Source organism: Nelumbo lutea, chromosome 2 (assembly GCF_056320005.1).
Source record: "Nelumbo lutea isolate HS-2025 chromosome 2, American lotus-T2T, whole genome shotgun sequence".
Lineage (NCBI taxonomy): Eukaryota > Viridiplantae > Streptophyta > Magnoliopsida > Proteales > Nelumbonaceae > Nelumbo > Nelumbo lutea.
This window is the reverse complement of record NC_142685.1, coordinates 104,123,036-104,138,953: the sequence shown is the minus strand read 5'-3', so window position 1 is coordinate 104,138,953 and position 15,918 is coordinate 104,123,036. Positions and strand designations below refer to the sequence as shown.

The following is a 15,918-nucleotide window of genomic DNA, read 5'->3' as shown; positions in this document are numbered from 1 at the left end:
GTACTTATTAGATATACTGTATCATTATTAGAAATTTATTTTTAGTAATTATGTATTTTCTTTATAATTAATTAATATTTAATAGAGATTAAACTATTATTTAATATTACACTATTTATTATCTAATCTAATACATTTTTAGTATTTATTGTATTCTTGTAATTATTGTATTTAATGTATTTTTATTATTTATTTATTGTATTTTCATTATAAATTTATTTTTACTAACTATGTATTTTATCTACAAATTTTCAATAATTATTGATTATACTACTAATTTATTTGAAATTAAAAGAGTTCACTCGTTAGTTCAATTTGGTTATAATTATTTGGCCAACCAAACTGACTTGGTTGAGCTGGGGAGTTGGTCACTTGAAACTAACCGACCATTAGTGAAACTGGACAACTTGAGTTATATCGATCAATGTTTTAAAAACTGATTCAGAGACTAACCCACTTTTGCCACTGGGTTGCATGTCACCGGTTCAACCATTCAAGTCAAATGGTTCAAACCATTCTAAGTCATTAGGGGTGATAATGGGTCGGGCTAGGCTGGGCTGATTTTAGTACTGATGGTAAGTGCATTAACCTAAGCCCAACCCAACCCAACCCGCACCTCAGGCCTAGATTGCAAACCCAATCTTAGACCTACACATGCCCAGGCTAGGCTTATGGTTTTTTTAGGCCTAATGAGTAATGAGTTTGACCTATGACATCAATAATAAAAATCTAATTATTTCATTTATAAATAAAATAAAATGTAATACATGCAAAAAAAATATGGCACAAGTCGAGGTTAAAATGGGCTTGGATAAGCTTTGGGCTTGCACACAAACAAAGACATGGGGTCCATTTAATTCTTAGAGTTCGTTTGGCTTATCTTACCTATCCCTTTTCGGGTTGGTTGGTTTCATCGATTTGATGAGTGACCTTAGTTGAAATTAATTATTGTTATTTTTATTACAAAAAATGTGAAATATAATATATAAAGTCTAAAGAATTATTAATTATTTAAAAAGTTAATATATAAAACAATTGTCTAGTATTTCTATAATTTACCTTTCACTTAACAAAGTTTGAAGTGAAAAATTTTAATAAATACTTAAATACTATAATGAAGTTATGTAATAACTTTAAAATATTTATTAAAGACACAAAAATAATTATAATATATTTAATAATGTTCAGATTATTAATAATTTGATATTTTTATAAAATTCATAACGAAATTGCATAATTACAATATAAATTATAATTTACAGATTATTCAATTTCATAACTAAATATTCTTTTACAAATTTCAATAAAATATTATTTAAATTTTAAATAACGAAATATTTTACATAACTAAATTTTCAATATCTAAAATAACAAAGTTATGTATTAAATTTAAAAAATTTCTTAAACAAAAAACTTCAATAACGAAATCATGGTTTAAATATTATTAAAAAATATAAAAAGTAAATTGAATAAGGAAATTATGTAATAGCTTTAAAAAACTTTATCAAAATCACAAAAATAATTATAATAGGCTTAATAATCCTTGATGATAAGAATATAAAATATAAATAATTTAAAATTTTTAGACATTACTGAAAAATGTAAAATAGGTTAAATTAAATAATGTGGAGGTATTAAAGCTTCCAAATAACAAAAATATGTAATAATTAAAAAAAATATATAGTTTATTAACTATTAAAAGTATTATTTTACTTGTATCAATTAATAATTATAGAAAATCATTTAAAATAACATAAAACGGCTAAGGAGCAACAATTAGATTGACACTCTCAAGTAACAACATTTTCTATTATTTTTTCTTCTTTCCTCTCTCCATTGTTATTTTATTTCATTTCATTTCATCTTCTCCTCTTTCCCACCCCTTTCATCATCTTCTTCTTATCTCCACCTTAGGTCAGTTAGATAGTTGCAACCGGTCTCTCTGTTTCGTTCTTTTCTTTTTCTATTTCTACATAATAGTTTTCTATCTTTTCATGTCATTTCTTTCCCTTTTCTCCTTTCTTATTTTGTTCATTATCATCCTCTCCTTTTGCTATTGCCATTAGACCTATTAATGGACCGGCTTGGCCCAACTCGATTTAAGTTAACCTTGGTCAAGATTTCAGGCCTACAGGCTCGAGTCTAAAACATTGGGTCTGACCTTTCTTTGGGCTAGGTTCGGGATTTCTCAAAAAAGCCTAGCCCGAGCCCAAGCCCGACTTGATAATATATTATATAGTAAGAATATATTTTATATAATAAACAAATATATATAACATATTTTTTCTTTATTTTTTCAAGTAATAGTAAAATCTTTCATTGTTTTTTAGGTTTTGAGATCTTTTTATATAAATAAAATAGTTTTTTATTGAATAAAAAAGAAAAAATATTTTTCTAATTTTTTGTCCGGGTTCGGGCTCAAGACCTATGCCTGATGGTTGAGCCGGGCTTGGGTTCAGGCCTGAGTATATTCTTCTAATATAAAGGCAAAGCCTGGCCCGAACCCGGTCCGACGCGGCCAATGAACAAGTCTAATTGCCATAATCCACTCCATTTCTCTTCTTCATTTACTTTTTTCCCCTCTCTCCTTCACTGATCTAAAGAATACAGTAGGCCATGGTGGAATATTAGTGAGCACGCAGGAGACATGAAGGAGTTCCCTCAAGAAAGAATGATTTTAGTTTGGTTAAACGATTAAATCAACTGAAATGCATTTAAAATTAGTTTAATGGTTTTATACAAGGTTTTTGAACTGTCGTTATTAACACCTGATTTTTGAACCGACGTTATACTAGGTTTTTGAACCAACGCGGCCCACCCCCTGAACCCTCTGATTCACCCTGAACACCCGATCAAACCCTTCCGGTCACTCATCGAAAAATCCAAAGAACCCGAGTTTCAACTCAAAAACCCTTAGATCCACCATTAAATCTTTTTGATACCAATCTGATGACCCCAATCAACACCCATTTGCACCTCAATTCTCAGATTAGACGCCACCATTAAATCCTAGAAAACCTAAAGTACCTACCCACAAATTTCCTATCAAGATTCTTTCATTTACCCTTTCATCAAACAAAGATTCTATTCCAAGCCCTCTTATCAGCCTAAACCCTCATAACCCAAATCCCCTCGATCTTAACACATACAAACTAATCAGACCATATCATTAAAATGTAGATGCACAAAAACACCTGCCTACAAAGCTTTAATTGAAAATTCCCTCGTTTACTCTTTCATCAAACCAAGATTCTGTTTTGGATCTTATAAATGACTTAAATTCCTACCATTTCGACACTCCTAAATTGATCAGACATTACCACCAAATCTTAGATACTCTAAAATACCGACCTATAAAATTTCAGCCCAAAATACCTTTTTTCGTCCATTTATCACACCTAGGCTCCATTTTAAGGCTCTAGATTGAATGAACCACTACTCTTCCAAATCTGCCAAATCTGGGTCGAGTTGGACCAATCTGATATTTTCAATTAACTCAAAATGTCCAAAACCTCATCCTTCCGATTTTTAGTCAAAAGTTCCTCAATTTACCCATTCACTCAAAATATTCCGTTTCAACCAATCACACCAGCTCGTACACACAAAACCCTCAATGCGGTCGGACGCACCTCGAACCTTTACATTTTAACTCTTAACCCAAACCCCTCATTATTGGACCTGGTTTGAACCCCTTAACCGACTTTTACCCGAGAATCCGATACTGCAAAATTATCAAAAAAGACCCCTGGATCCCCTAAAAATTACGAAGCTGCCATCGCCCCCTCTAGAAATCCAACGCTCGCCCTAATCGAGGGATACACTGTTCATCGTCACTCTTGTTCAAACAGTACCTGAGCGGCGGCTGCATTATCACCGCCCATCGATCTCTTCTCTCTCTCTCCCTCTCTCTCGCTCTCTCCTTCTCCTTTTTCTTCTTCTTCTTCCATTTTTTTCCAATTCGAAGAGAGGCACTGTTCACCTTCTTCTACCTCTGGATGCTGAACCAGCGGCGAAAATCGTTTCAATCTTTTTTGGGCCCCTCTTTCCTCTCTCTCTTCTTTTCTCCCTCTCTCTATCTTCTTCTTCTTTCTTCCCTTTTCTTCTCCCTTCACTTGCTTTCTTCCTTTTCCCTGACCGGCATCACTTTCAGGTCGTCTTCAATCTCTCTCTGAAGTAGAGCCAATCACGGGGAAAACCTCTTAACTGTGAAATTTATTTTGTTTTCATCAAAATTTCGGTGATTTCTCACCGTTTTTATCAGATCATTCCTATTCCCCAACAACAACATCAGTTCCCTTCATCCTTTCGGTTCCCAAAATTAGTCAAAGGTCCTCTGTTCTCCATTGTCATCGATCAACCAAGATCATTAGAAGCGGCAGCTAGAGTGATTCCTCTCCTCATTTTAAATCAGATTAGCACCAGAGTTTAGGAACTACACCATCATCTCGGGCCAAAATGCTGTCAGGTAACTTACTCCCAAGGTTCTCTTCACAAACTGTTTTTCCTCTTTGCTATATTGCCAAGATTTGATTTAATATCTAACTATTCTACCTCTTGAAATTAAAATTATATTGATTACAAATCCCTGTTGATATTATATTAATTTAATATCTAATGTCGAATTCACTGAGTTATTGGGTAACAGGGAGTTTCAAATTAAAGTAAGAGATGTCGAATTCACTGAGTTATTGGGTAATAGGGAGATATGGTCGGAGGTGGCTATCAGGTTCAGGTTCTCACTCACCGAGGGTCATTCATCTCAGATGAAATATTTGTAAATAAAATTAATTCAATGAATAAGGGGGAAGGTGAGAGCAAAGATGACAAGAGGGAACAAATGACAAGGTAAGAAAAAAAGGAAAAAAAATATTAATTAAATTAGATCAAAGTTGAAAGGTGAGGTTAGTATAGATTTAGACATGTTTAGGTGGTAGGAGGGGACAAGTCACCGAAAGGGGAAGGATAAAAGAAATGAAGAAAAAATGATATAAAAATAAAAGAATAAAAAATAAAGTAAAAATTTAAATATAATTAAAAAAGATAATAAAATAAATATATAAATAAATCAATAAAAATAAAAATAAAAAAATTAAAAGATTCTATATATATATAGAAAATAAAAAATGAATAAAAATAAAAATAGGTTTCTATAAGAAAACAACATAAGCAAATGATAAAAATTCAATTAAAAAGAAAAAGGAAATTAAATAAAGACATATTTAAGTAGAGGATTTTTTTTTTTTTGTGATAGTTTGTTCATGAGTTTGTTTAGCTTCATTGTCTATTAATTGTTCTTGGTCAATGGTTTGTTTGCTCTAATTTGTGCTTATTGTGAAATCCCATGTGGGCCCCACCAATTGGACTCGGGAGAGGGGTGCCTAACTTCTTTCCTCTCCCATCCGAGTCTTACTCGAACTGGTTTTGGAGTCACTATTAGAACCAAACGGTTTTGAAAATCATTCTTGGATGTCCCATCACCTCCATTTTCATATCTAATGGATGGTGACTCTATTTCCAACCTAGGTGAGCCGTTTTCCTAATGCTCACAGCTAGAGGTGTAAATCGGGCCATGTTGCCCGCGGCTCGGCCATGCACGGCACGGCACGACATGACTGAGCAGGCCGTGTTGCCTGCGGGCCGACACAACCTAACTCATATCCCAACCCAGCATCACCCATATATATATATATATGTATGTATTTTATATATTCTATATATAGTTATATAATATTATATAAATTATAATTATATAATAATATATAGTACATAGTATATTAATAAAATAAATATTTTTTAATTTTATTATACTAATTTATTTAATTATTACATATATAAGCAATTTTATACACAAAATTCATATAAAATTAAAATTTTAAGTTTTTTTGTCAATTTGTTTTAAATAAATAGCTTTGGCCCGATGCACAGCCTGGCACGACCCACGGGTTGTGTCGGGCCAACCCCCAAAATTTTCATCGGGGAGGGCAGCACGACCCGTGACGACCTGCGGGCCAGCATGGCACGACCTGCACAAAGTGTGGACCACTTTACACCTCTACTCATAGCCGTTGACCTAGAAAATCGTGGCTAGAACGACTCTGGTTCCGAATCATTTTTTGAAACATTAGTTTTATATGCATCTCAATCAGATTCAGTTAATAAAATAGACAAATTGGTAGTACCAGTTCGGTTGGCAAAACTAAATTAAACGTAACGAACCGATCTGTTTTCAAACAAGAGCCCACAACTACTTATAAAATGAGTCCCTCTATTATGTCTACCTTACCATTCTCTCGTTTCATTAAGCTCTATTTCTCTCTACGTTTCTTTCTTTTCAAGCTTTTTTTTTTCTCTTACATTTTTTTTTTCATGGCAACAGAAGCAGGAGAGGGAGCCACTGGAGCAAAGGGAGGTAACACTAATATATTCTATTTCTTTCATTTGACTTAGGTTTCTTTCTCTTATTTTATTGTTTATCTGGAGTTGCAGATTTGGGGAGGAAAATCGATGACAAAACAGAGGAAGTCAAAGAATCAGTTGAAGAAGCTGAGAAGAGACAATATGCTGCGTGGAAAACATCGATGAAAGAAATGGAGTACATTGAAAACAAAATAAAGGAGGGAAACGAGGATTTGCTCAGGGAAGTGAAGAGAGAAATTGGGGAAGAAATTGGGGAAGTGAAGAGAGAAATTAGGGAACTGAAGGATTTGATGAGAGAAATACTCGAAGAGATAAAAGAGATGAGGAAGACGATGGTGAAAACTGTAATCACTGTTTCATGTGTGGTTGTATTTGGAGTTGCAGTTTTATATAAGAAAATGTTTTAGTGAGTGGAGAACTTTACTCCACTCAATAATTTTCTAACTCTTTACCTTAAATGCTGATTGTTTTAGTTTGATTTTACTACAAACAATTGGAGTGGATGTGTTTTATAGCCTTATTTATTGTATGATGCATTTGCAAAGTAACATAATGCATCTCACGGCCAAAGATGCTTGTCACCTCTGAATCTTGATCTTGATTAAACTTTGAATATGAAGTCCTGAATTAGATATCTAATTTTAGCTTTTGCCAAAATCCTGTGAGAGTTTTTGCACTCCGCTGAACCAATGCATTGTTTATCTATACTAATAATTAATATTTTAACTCTATTTCTTCCATATAAATAATTATAACTATGAGTATCTTTCATTGTCTCGTATCTTTAAAGATCCTTTGAAATACCAACAAATTGTGAACTTGGGCTGAAGTGTGGGGTTTCTGCTTTCATTCAACTTCTTGTGGCATCAATAGAGCTACATTAACTAGGATCCCATGTTGAGAACCACAACATCCTAAAGAGTCTAATTCCTGGAGTAGAAGAGCAAACATGTTTTTTGTGACAAAAGTAAAAGTTGGTGCTTAACCAATCATTTTTAGTATGTCATTGATAAAGGTTAGAATGATTGAGATTTCACTAGGACAAGTGTCGCAATACCCTTGGACCAGGAGTAAAAACTTCACTAGATGATGTTGCAAATTGCATAAGCAATTGTTCTTATATGAGTTGAAGTTTTTATTCCAAATTGAATTGAGAATTTCGTAACTCCTTGAAAAAGAAAATCACTACTTGTTAGTATAAGGCTTGTTTACCCCCCAAAACCAAAAACACCCCTGTCTAGCCATTCTCAACAGTTTCCCAAAGAGTGATGCAAGTGTGTTATTTATACTTTTCGGAATGAGCCTCAAAGTTGAGACTCAAGGCAAGACTACCTTATATACCTTTTGGAATGAGCCTCAACCTGACACAACCCCCCCTCCTTTGAGGCTTGGAACAAGCAGTGTTGAACAAGATCACATTGGAGAAGTTTCTCATAGATGATAAAGATATCTTTCAAAAATTGAAAAGAGTTTTCCCTCACAAAAAAACTGGAATTATGCAAAGTATAAAAGTTACCAAATGGCCTTAGTTTCTCCCAAATGTCTCTTTCCTTAAAAAACACTATTTTTGAAGAATGTGTGGGCCTGTTTTATTAGAAGTAAAATACTGAAAGCTGACCTAGATGTTGAACACCCTCTCAATAAGCACTTGATCTAGATTTATAGCTCTTATAAGGCATAATGTAATTGTTGTCTGGGTTCCTTATTATCAGCGGGGTTCAGCAGCCTGAATTTTATTCTTCCATTCTGCTGTACCTAAATTTTGCCTTTCTGAGGTAGAGCTTTACCTTTTATAGAGATTTATTTCCTTTCTAATTTCCTTCTTATTCAGAGTTGTAATTGAATATAGTTCATTCAGGTTTAAATTATTTATGTAGCCTCTCCCTAGTCCATATATTTCCAAAAACATGATAGGTTTGAGTGACTGTTCACCAAAATAAAAAGCATAAAAAAACACAAAAGAAAGAAATGAAATAAATAATAGAAAGAAAAAAAATGTCTGAATGAAATGCTGGTGAAAATCTAAAATGTCAACTCCAGGTATTTATTTCCTTATCTGGAACACTGTTTTTCTATATTTCTTTGTTAAGGAAATTTTCATTTACTGTTGCTGATACAAGTATGATTGAGTACCTGGACATAGTAACCTCCAGTGAGGAGAAACAACATTAGGACCAAAGAGGCAATCATCCCAGCTCTTTTGATGCTTAAAACAGCATCAGCAACGAGTTCCCCTGCTCCCTAAGTACAGAATTAGATCAGATTAGTTGTTGACTTGACAGATGATGACCCAGTTAAATTATTTGTAGGTTCTCTACTTACTTGGCTTGTTATACTACAATCAATAGTACTGAGAGAATATTGTCATGAAGAAGCAAGGGACTGCACAAACCTTAGCTTGTCAAAGTAACCTCTATATCTCTCTCTAAATGTTCTCCTTGATAATATTATAAACTGCTCCCACCAACTCATGGTCCACTCCTTAACTTGAATAGCTAACTGAAGGTGCTGTGGTATCTTTTCCATGCCATTGGTTCTCTGCTTTTTCTTTAGGTTCCACCCAGACTTTGTACTTCAATTGTACATACTGATAGATTGATATTTCATCACAAGATAAGCAACATTAATGTCCTTTAGTCACTGCTGTTGTAACTCATAAAATGGAAATGAAAAACCAAATATTATAGAAATTGTCACCAAGTCTTTTGGGACACTTATGTCGTTAACTTGCCCTGTTGCCAAGTCTAGCAAGAACTCTGCAGGGTTCATGGCTATCTGAGGTGCAAACCTCAATGATGAGAAGTACTCCATGGATTCTCTAGCCTTCCCATAATACAGAGGACATCCCTCTGATATGAGCAAAATCTTGTTGAACATGTGGAACATTCTACTTGAAGGTTGATCAATTGTAATGATAATTGTCTTTCCTGCCTATGGATCCACTGAGTGCAACCATTAGAGTAGTCATCCTCCTCTCTAGCAAGCTTCAGTTCTAGGAAGTATAAAAGAGAAAACGTTACCTTAGCAATTCCTTGAAGAATATGAAGAAGCTTATTTGCAGAGGTGGAATCAAGGCCTGAAGTGGGTTCATCAAGCAACAACAATGAGGGATCCATAAGAATTTCATAAACAACACTAGTCCTTTTCCTTTCGCCTCCAGATATTCCTTTCACAAATGCTCCTCCTATTCTTGTATGGCGACATATATGATGAAAAAGAGAGGGCAATCACAGTTACTCATTATAACTTGTAATCATGTAAATCACTTCATACACATTCAAGCCTCATTTTCATCTAATTAATCTTAGACCTTATAACATGAGTGTTCATCACAAATTTTCAATGGAGAAATTTAGATCTAATTGCATTAGAAACCTCATACAAACCTCTCAAGGCCTAGTTCCTTCACAATCATATCTACTCTTGCAAACTTCTGTTGTTGGCTCATGTTGCTAGGAAGTCTGAGAAATGCAGCAAAAACCAAGGTTTTTTCCACTTTTAATTGAGGGAAGACAACATCATCTTGGGTTACAAATCCGATCCTGTAAATTCAAGTGTTCTCCAGTATTATATAAAATACAGTCTTCATATAAAAGATTATGGTGATTATATAGCTAAGCTGATAGCTGAGCTGGATCAGTTCATTTGGGACAGACCCCAAAGGTTGGAATTAAACTAATACACATGAAAAATAGATTAAATCATTGACCTGAGCTGCAACAAGATTTCTAATTTGGCTAACCTCCTCTTAAGAGCTGGATTATATGGAAGGTTGTCTTTCCACTACCTGAAGGTCACATCAAAGCAAGGATTTCTCCAGGGCCTATGCTTCCTGTTGCACCCTTCAAAATGTGCTTGTAGTTCTCTTGGACCAAGTTCAACTGAGACATCATAGCCTTCACAGGGTTTCTAGAGGAAGTGTGCCTGTTTTTTACCTTATATTCCACACCTTCAAGTGTGCCTTCACAGGGTTTCTGGATGATATTGTATCACCTTTTTCTTTGGGGAGTTTTGATTTTTATGTCTTCCAATGGTTCTGTAAATTTCACTTGTATGTATTTCATCCAGTTTTGTTTATTTTGTTATATTGATAAGGTAAGATGAAGAGAATACATTTAGGTATTAAATTACTTCCCCATTTGAAGTATGATTTCTCTCTCTCTCTCTCTCTCTCTCTCTCTCCATCAAATAAGAAGGACAGCTAATATCACTTTATTCTTTTATCCATTAAGGAAAAAAGAAATGGAGAATAGTTTTCTAAGCAAGCGTTTGAGCAATTTTCTGGTTCAGTAGTCTTCTGCATCGATGGCTTTTTTCTTTTCATGCAATAGTAGGCCAATTATTTGAGTTGACTTGTATGCCGATTATAGCAGCACACATGGCACGACACAAGCAATGAGTTTTAGCTTTCAAGTTTCAACTTGAAGTATTGACATGAAATAATATTTGAAAACGTACAATTGCATCTAAATTTTTATGTGTAATAAGTATAGAGCTATTAGTCTCAACTGCTGACAACTGATGGGATAGCCCGTCTGAGCATTTTTGGCACCTTGTTATATATTTGGAATTAAGACCCTTGAGTCGTGATCACAACAGTACTTTTATGTAAATATTTGTGAATCACAAGTTATATTTGCCTAATGTCGTCGTTGTCAGTTGACTTGGAAATTGGCTGGAGTAGGTTACATAGCAAAGACTCCACCTGTTTGCCTCTGGACATAGAGGCAAGGAGGCCCCAATCTAGTTGAGCTCTGCTGGGCTAGAAAGGCCTCAGTGGTCAGGCATATCTAACCCGTCAAACGTGAATTAGTATTGGTGTGTCAGAAATTCAAACCTGAAGTGAACAAGTGAAACATACACCCTATGGGATTGGTGCTAGTTCTAGCCCCAAATGATGGTCCTCATCAAGGTCAGCTCAGTACCCTTTCTGAAGTTTTGTCATTCTTCCACATGGATCCTTTTTCCCAATTGGTCCCCTTGGTTCAAGTGAACACCATGTTAAGCCAGTAGCCTCACTGAGGCAGGGGTGAATAGAATTTAGAAGTATTGAGGATTAATTCTCCAATGATGGAGTTTGAAATTCTTAGTGGTGGCTTGGCTAGAAAAGGCTATCTGCCCTCAAGGGGTGCTTGGAACATGATAGTTATACCTTATTTTTACAATATATAATTATATAAAAAATTAATTGTGGCTGATCAAAACAAGAATCCAGCTTTTATCACAAATACAAATTTCTAGTGTTCAAGGATAATTATAATTGATTAAATTCTGAGTGGATTGTACACCTTTAGCTAAAAGGAAAAAAATCACAAGTCAAATATATACTTATATTAACCAATCTAAAAAATCAGTACTTTTATTATATAGCTAATATTAGCTAAACATAGATAGAAAATATACTAAGCATTGCTGACCCTAGTGAACACAGGAACCAATTTCTGTAGGCTGATAGTTTGACTATAGACTGACAAATTTTGTTCTAATTTCTATAGGTGGTGAGTCTGGTCTACTACCCTAGAACGGAATAGCCTTATCACCAGTTTATAGACACTTGTTGAGGCCTTATCCCTGTGCCATGATAAGTTAACCCATCCACCAAGTCCTGCTAAGCAGGCCAGCAATTCAAGCCAGTCGCTACTCACTAGCATCTCAACCATCCACCAACTTTCCTAATTGTTTTACACATCCACTGTCAGTACTTGCTAATGAATAAACAGAAAAGAAAGAAGATTAAAACAATTAATCAAATCATCAGTAATAAAAAACACCATTCATGTCCAACTCTCATCCTTAAACTGGAACACTTTCCTTTATATTCTCTTATGACAGCATGGATGTCCAATTTGGCTATGGACTCAGTCAAGAGAAAGGCAGTAAACAAGAATATCAGAATGCCCGAAACTGAAATCTCTGGAACATTTTATCTACAGACCCTCATAAGACCAATACTAAGGAAGCTGAAGAGCATGCTTCTTTTTGCAGAAATGTTGTGGGATTTTGTTCATGCTTCTATCTTATATTTTGATTTGTAAAGTGCTTATTTCCTTTGAATACCATATATAATGCTAGTTATTAGAAGAAGAAGGTTTGGATCTCTGGGTGCATTCTTAGTGCAAGGAATGTTGGATAATTGTCTGAAATGAGTCCAGTGCAGGAATAGATGAGGGTCATCCGTGCACAGTACACTCTGGTGTAGGTGTAGACATGGGGACCACACCAGTTTGCAGTGAAGTTCTTTGGGTCGGACAGAATTGCATGTTTCCATGTCTGGAGAGCTGCGTAGGTAGTCAGGAGTCTTGGGTTTGGGAGAGGTGGAAGTGGTTGATGATGAGAGGGTTCAGAGAAGAATACAAGGACAGATAAGAAGCCACAGAGGGCTGAACTGAGAAATCTGTTCCTCATTTTGCCTCGGTGGCCTGATATCTGGGGAATGGTTTGAGTGGAGATTTATATGGGCATGATTACTTAGTCACTCAACTACACCAAAGCATCCGTGGGTGTAGCTGTTAGCAATTCTCCAATAGGCCCTTTTGAGTACCTTTACAGCATGCAACTGTAAATCACAATTGTTGTATATGTGGTCAGTACATATATTTATGAGAGGTCAGTACATATTTGCAGTACAAAAAAAAATCACAATTGTTGAATTTGGTTGAGAAATATGCATTGCTGCTAGTACATGAAATGGATTAGATCTTGAGCAGATGCAACTGTATCCAAATCCAAATATAAAAAGCCTAGTTGAATCCAGGTTGAGATCCTATCCAGATCAGGGGGTGTATCGATATCCAATCATTTCCCATTCATGTTGGATTATGGATTGACTTTCCATATCTAGTCTAGATTGCTATTTGAATCTAGGTAGGGTTACACATTAAAATGCTGATCTTCTGATTACAAATATGTGAATTCCAATCAGCATACAAGTCCCTTTCAATCAGTATACACCACCCATATGTGAATTCCAACACTTTAAAACTCTATGGTGTATTTTCATTCTAAATTAGTTGTCATCATTTCAGTTTATTTTTAACCTTTTAAGTTTTTTAAAAGTTATTTTCTTCTCAAGAATTCCTTTTGGTGTAGGTAATATTGACATCTCTTGTTCACAAGAAGGAACTGAATCTAAGAATCATGATGAAAATGCATGGACTTGGGGATGGTCCCTATTGGATGATTTCTTATGCATATTTTCTTTTCATATCATCAGCTTACATGTTATGTTTGGTGATCTTTGGTTCATTGATGGGTAAAGTGCAATCAGATGGGGATTTTCCTTTTTCATTTTTAATTTGTTGCTTGGGTTTCTTTTCAGGTTCTACTGATTTCTTTAACTCGCAGGGTTAAAGTTCTTCACGCTCAATGACTACAGCATACAGTTTGCCTTCTTCTTCATCTTCGTAAATTTGCAAATATCCTTGGCTTTTCTAGTGTCAATGACTTTTTCAAAAGTTAAGATTGCTGCAGGTCTGACCACGCTTGACCCATTTTATCTTATGGTAAAGAGTACTTAAAGCCTACCATCTCATATGAATTGACATGTTCATGATTGCAGTAATAGGGTACATATGCACATTCGGATCAGGGCTTTTGGGTGGCTTTCTTTTCCATTTCTTTGTTCAGGATCCATCCTTCCCAAGTGAATGTAACTGCAATAATCAGGATGATAGCAGACAGTGGGTTTGAGCTACATGGGGAACATATCAAGGAGTTGCATGGTCTGAACCAACTCATCGGTGGGCTTACTATTTGGGGACTTAGACGTGTAAGAGATAGAATGGGTTCCAAGGAAGCAAACTTGAAGGATAAGCCACATCTTCGATCCTTGAAATTAACATGGTGGCCCTCGGATTGGAATAATGGGGTAATAACACCGTCGGTGGCTCCGGATGAGGTAGCATTGTGGGTTTTGTATGGGAATAATGAGGTAGCACCAATAGAGGAGGAAAATGTATTGGAACAATTGCAGCCACATCAAAATATAAAGAAGTTGATCATAGAGGGATATAGGGGGATGAAATTTTCTTCTTGGATGATTAATTCGTCATTGCTCCCAAATCTAGTGAAAGTTGATTTAGTGAATTGTGCTAGCTGCAAATCTCTAGATTTCTCAGGTCCACTCCCTTTTCTCCAGGTCCTAAGACTATTTAGATTGGAATCCTTAAAGAACATTATCAGTAGATTGAGAAAAGGAGAACCATTCTTCCCATCATTACAGCATCTTGAACTCATGCATATGCCTAATTTGGAGAACTGGTCATTAGTAATAGATGATGTTAATGATGGTGTAGCAGAGCCACAAGAATCATTATTATTGTTCCCTCTACTTCCCAAGCAATGGAGCATAATAAACTGTCCTTAATTGGAAAGTATTCCATGGGGTATGCCTGCTGTTGAAGAACTGAAGCTGAATGCTTTTTGGATGATCAAATCTTTGTCGCTCCAAAATGTTCAAGAACTGAAACCAGATGCTTCTTGGATGATTAAATCCTCATTGCTCCCAAATTTAGTGAAAGTTGAGTTAAAGGACTGTTTGAGGTGTGAATGTCTTGAATTATTAGGTCCATTCCCATTTCTCCAGGTTCTATTGCTAGATAAATTGGAAAACCTCAAGAATATTATCAGTAAATTGAGAAAAGGAGAAGGATTCCTCCCATCCCTGAAGCATCTCCAACTCATGGACATGCCTAATTTGGAGAATTGGTCAATATTAATAGATGATGATGATGATGCAGCAGAGCCTTAGGGTATGCCAGCTCTGGGGTATGCCAGCTGGTGAACAAGTGAAACTAGATGGTTATAGTGCCAAACTATTAGAGTTAATACTGAAGAACAGGACAGTAGATCAAATCCCAACGGCAACAATTACAAATTCCTCTTCTACTTCTTATTGCCCTGAAGTAAGGTGATCACTTTTGCAAATTACCCACTGCGAAGACCTAAAGTCTTTTCCAGAGGAGGCGATGAATGGCTTGAGTTGTATCCGGATTTTAGAAATTTCAAAGTGTAAGAGTTTGACATCATTGTGTCCTCAAGCAGTGATGCTGTGCCTTACTGATCTTGAGAAACTAAAAATCAAGGACTGTCCAGAGTTTCATTCATTGGAGGGCATTAGAGGCCTTGTAATGATAAAAGTTTTGAAGATTGAAGGTATGCCAAAGTTAGTTGAGCTACCAGAGGAGCTGGGAGAGCTCAAATCACTTCAGAAGCTTTGTCTTAGTCAGTGTTCCAATCTGTCATCTCTACCTAAAGGTGTGCAGTGTCTAACAGAACTACAGAAACTACAGATTGCAGATTGTCTAGAGTTGCATTCATTGAAGGGAATTGGAGGCCTTATGGCACTAAAAATTTTGAAGATTAGAAATATGCCAAAATTGGTTGGGCTGCCAGAGGAGTTGGCAGACCTCAATTCCCTTCAAGAACTTCAAATTCAGCAATGTCCCAATCTGTCATCTCTACCTGAAGGTATGCAGTGTCTAACAGAACTACAGACACTTC

General features: G+C 35.5%; 1 protein-coding gene, 1 long non-coding RNA gene and 1 pseudogene across 2 annotated transcripts; 2 read left to right on the top strand and 1 right to left on the bottom strand.

The window, feature by feature from the left end:
* Window positions 1-3,800: 3,800 nt before the first annotated feature.
* Window positions 3,801-6,907, top strand: LOC148872465 (uncharacterized). Its single transcript, XM_088967305.1, has 3 exons — window positions 3,801-4,465; window positions 6,377-6,409; window positions 6,487-6,907. Exons 1-3 carry the CDS (start codon window positions 4,456-4,458, stop codon window positions 6,822-6,824), a joined length of 381 nt encoding a protein of 126 aa, XP_088823431.1. The 5' UTR covers window positions 3,801-4,455; the 3' UTR covers window positions 6,825-6,907.
* Window positions 4,472-5,061, top strand: LOC148872466 (uncharacterized). Its single transcript, XR_016106481.1, has 2 exons — window positions 4,472-4,726; window positions 4,764-5,061. It is a non-coding gene; the product is annotated as an uncharacterized LOC148872466 (long non-coding RNA).
* Window positions 6,908-8,781: 1,874 nt separating the features above from the next.
* On the bottom strand, window positions 8,782-13,816 carry LOC148872464 (ABC transporter G family member 26-like; annotated as a pseudogene).
* Window positions 13,817-15,918: the final 2,102 nt, after the last annotated feature.

Coding starts and splice junctions, on each gene's coding strand:
- LOC148872465 (XM_088967305.1), top strand. Junction 6,410..6,486: donor AGCCACTGGAGCAAAGGGAG/GTAACACTAATA, acceptor CTGGAGTTGCAG/ATTTGGGGAGGAAAATCGAT.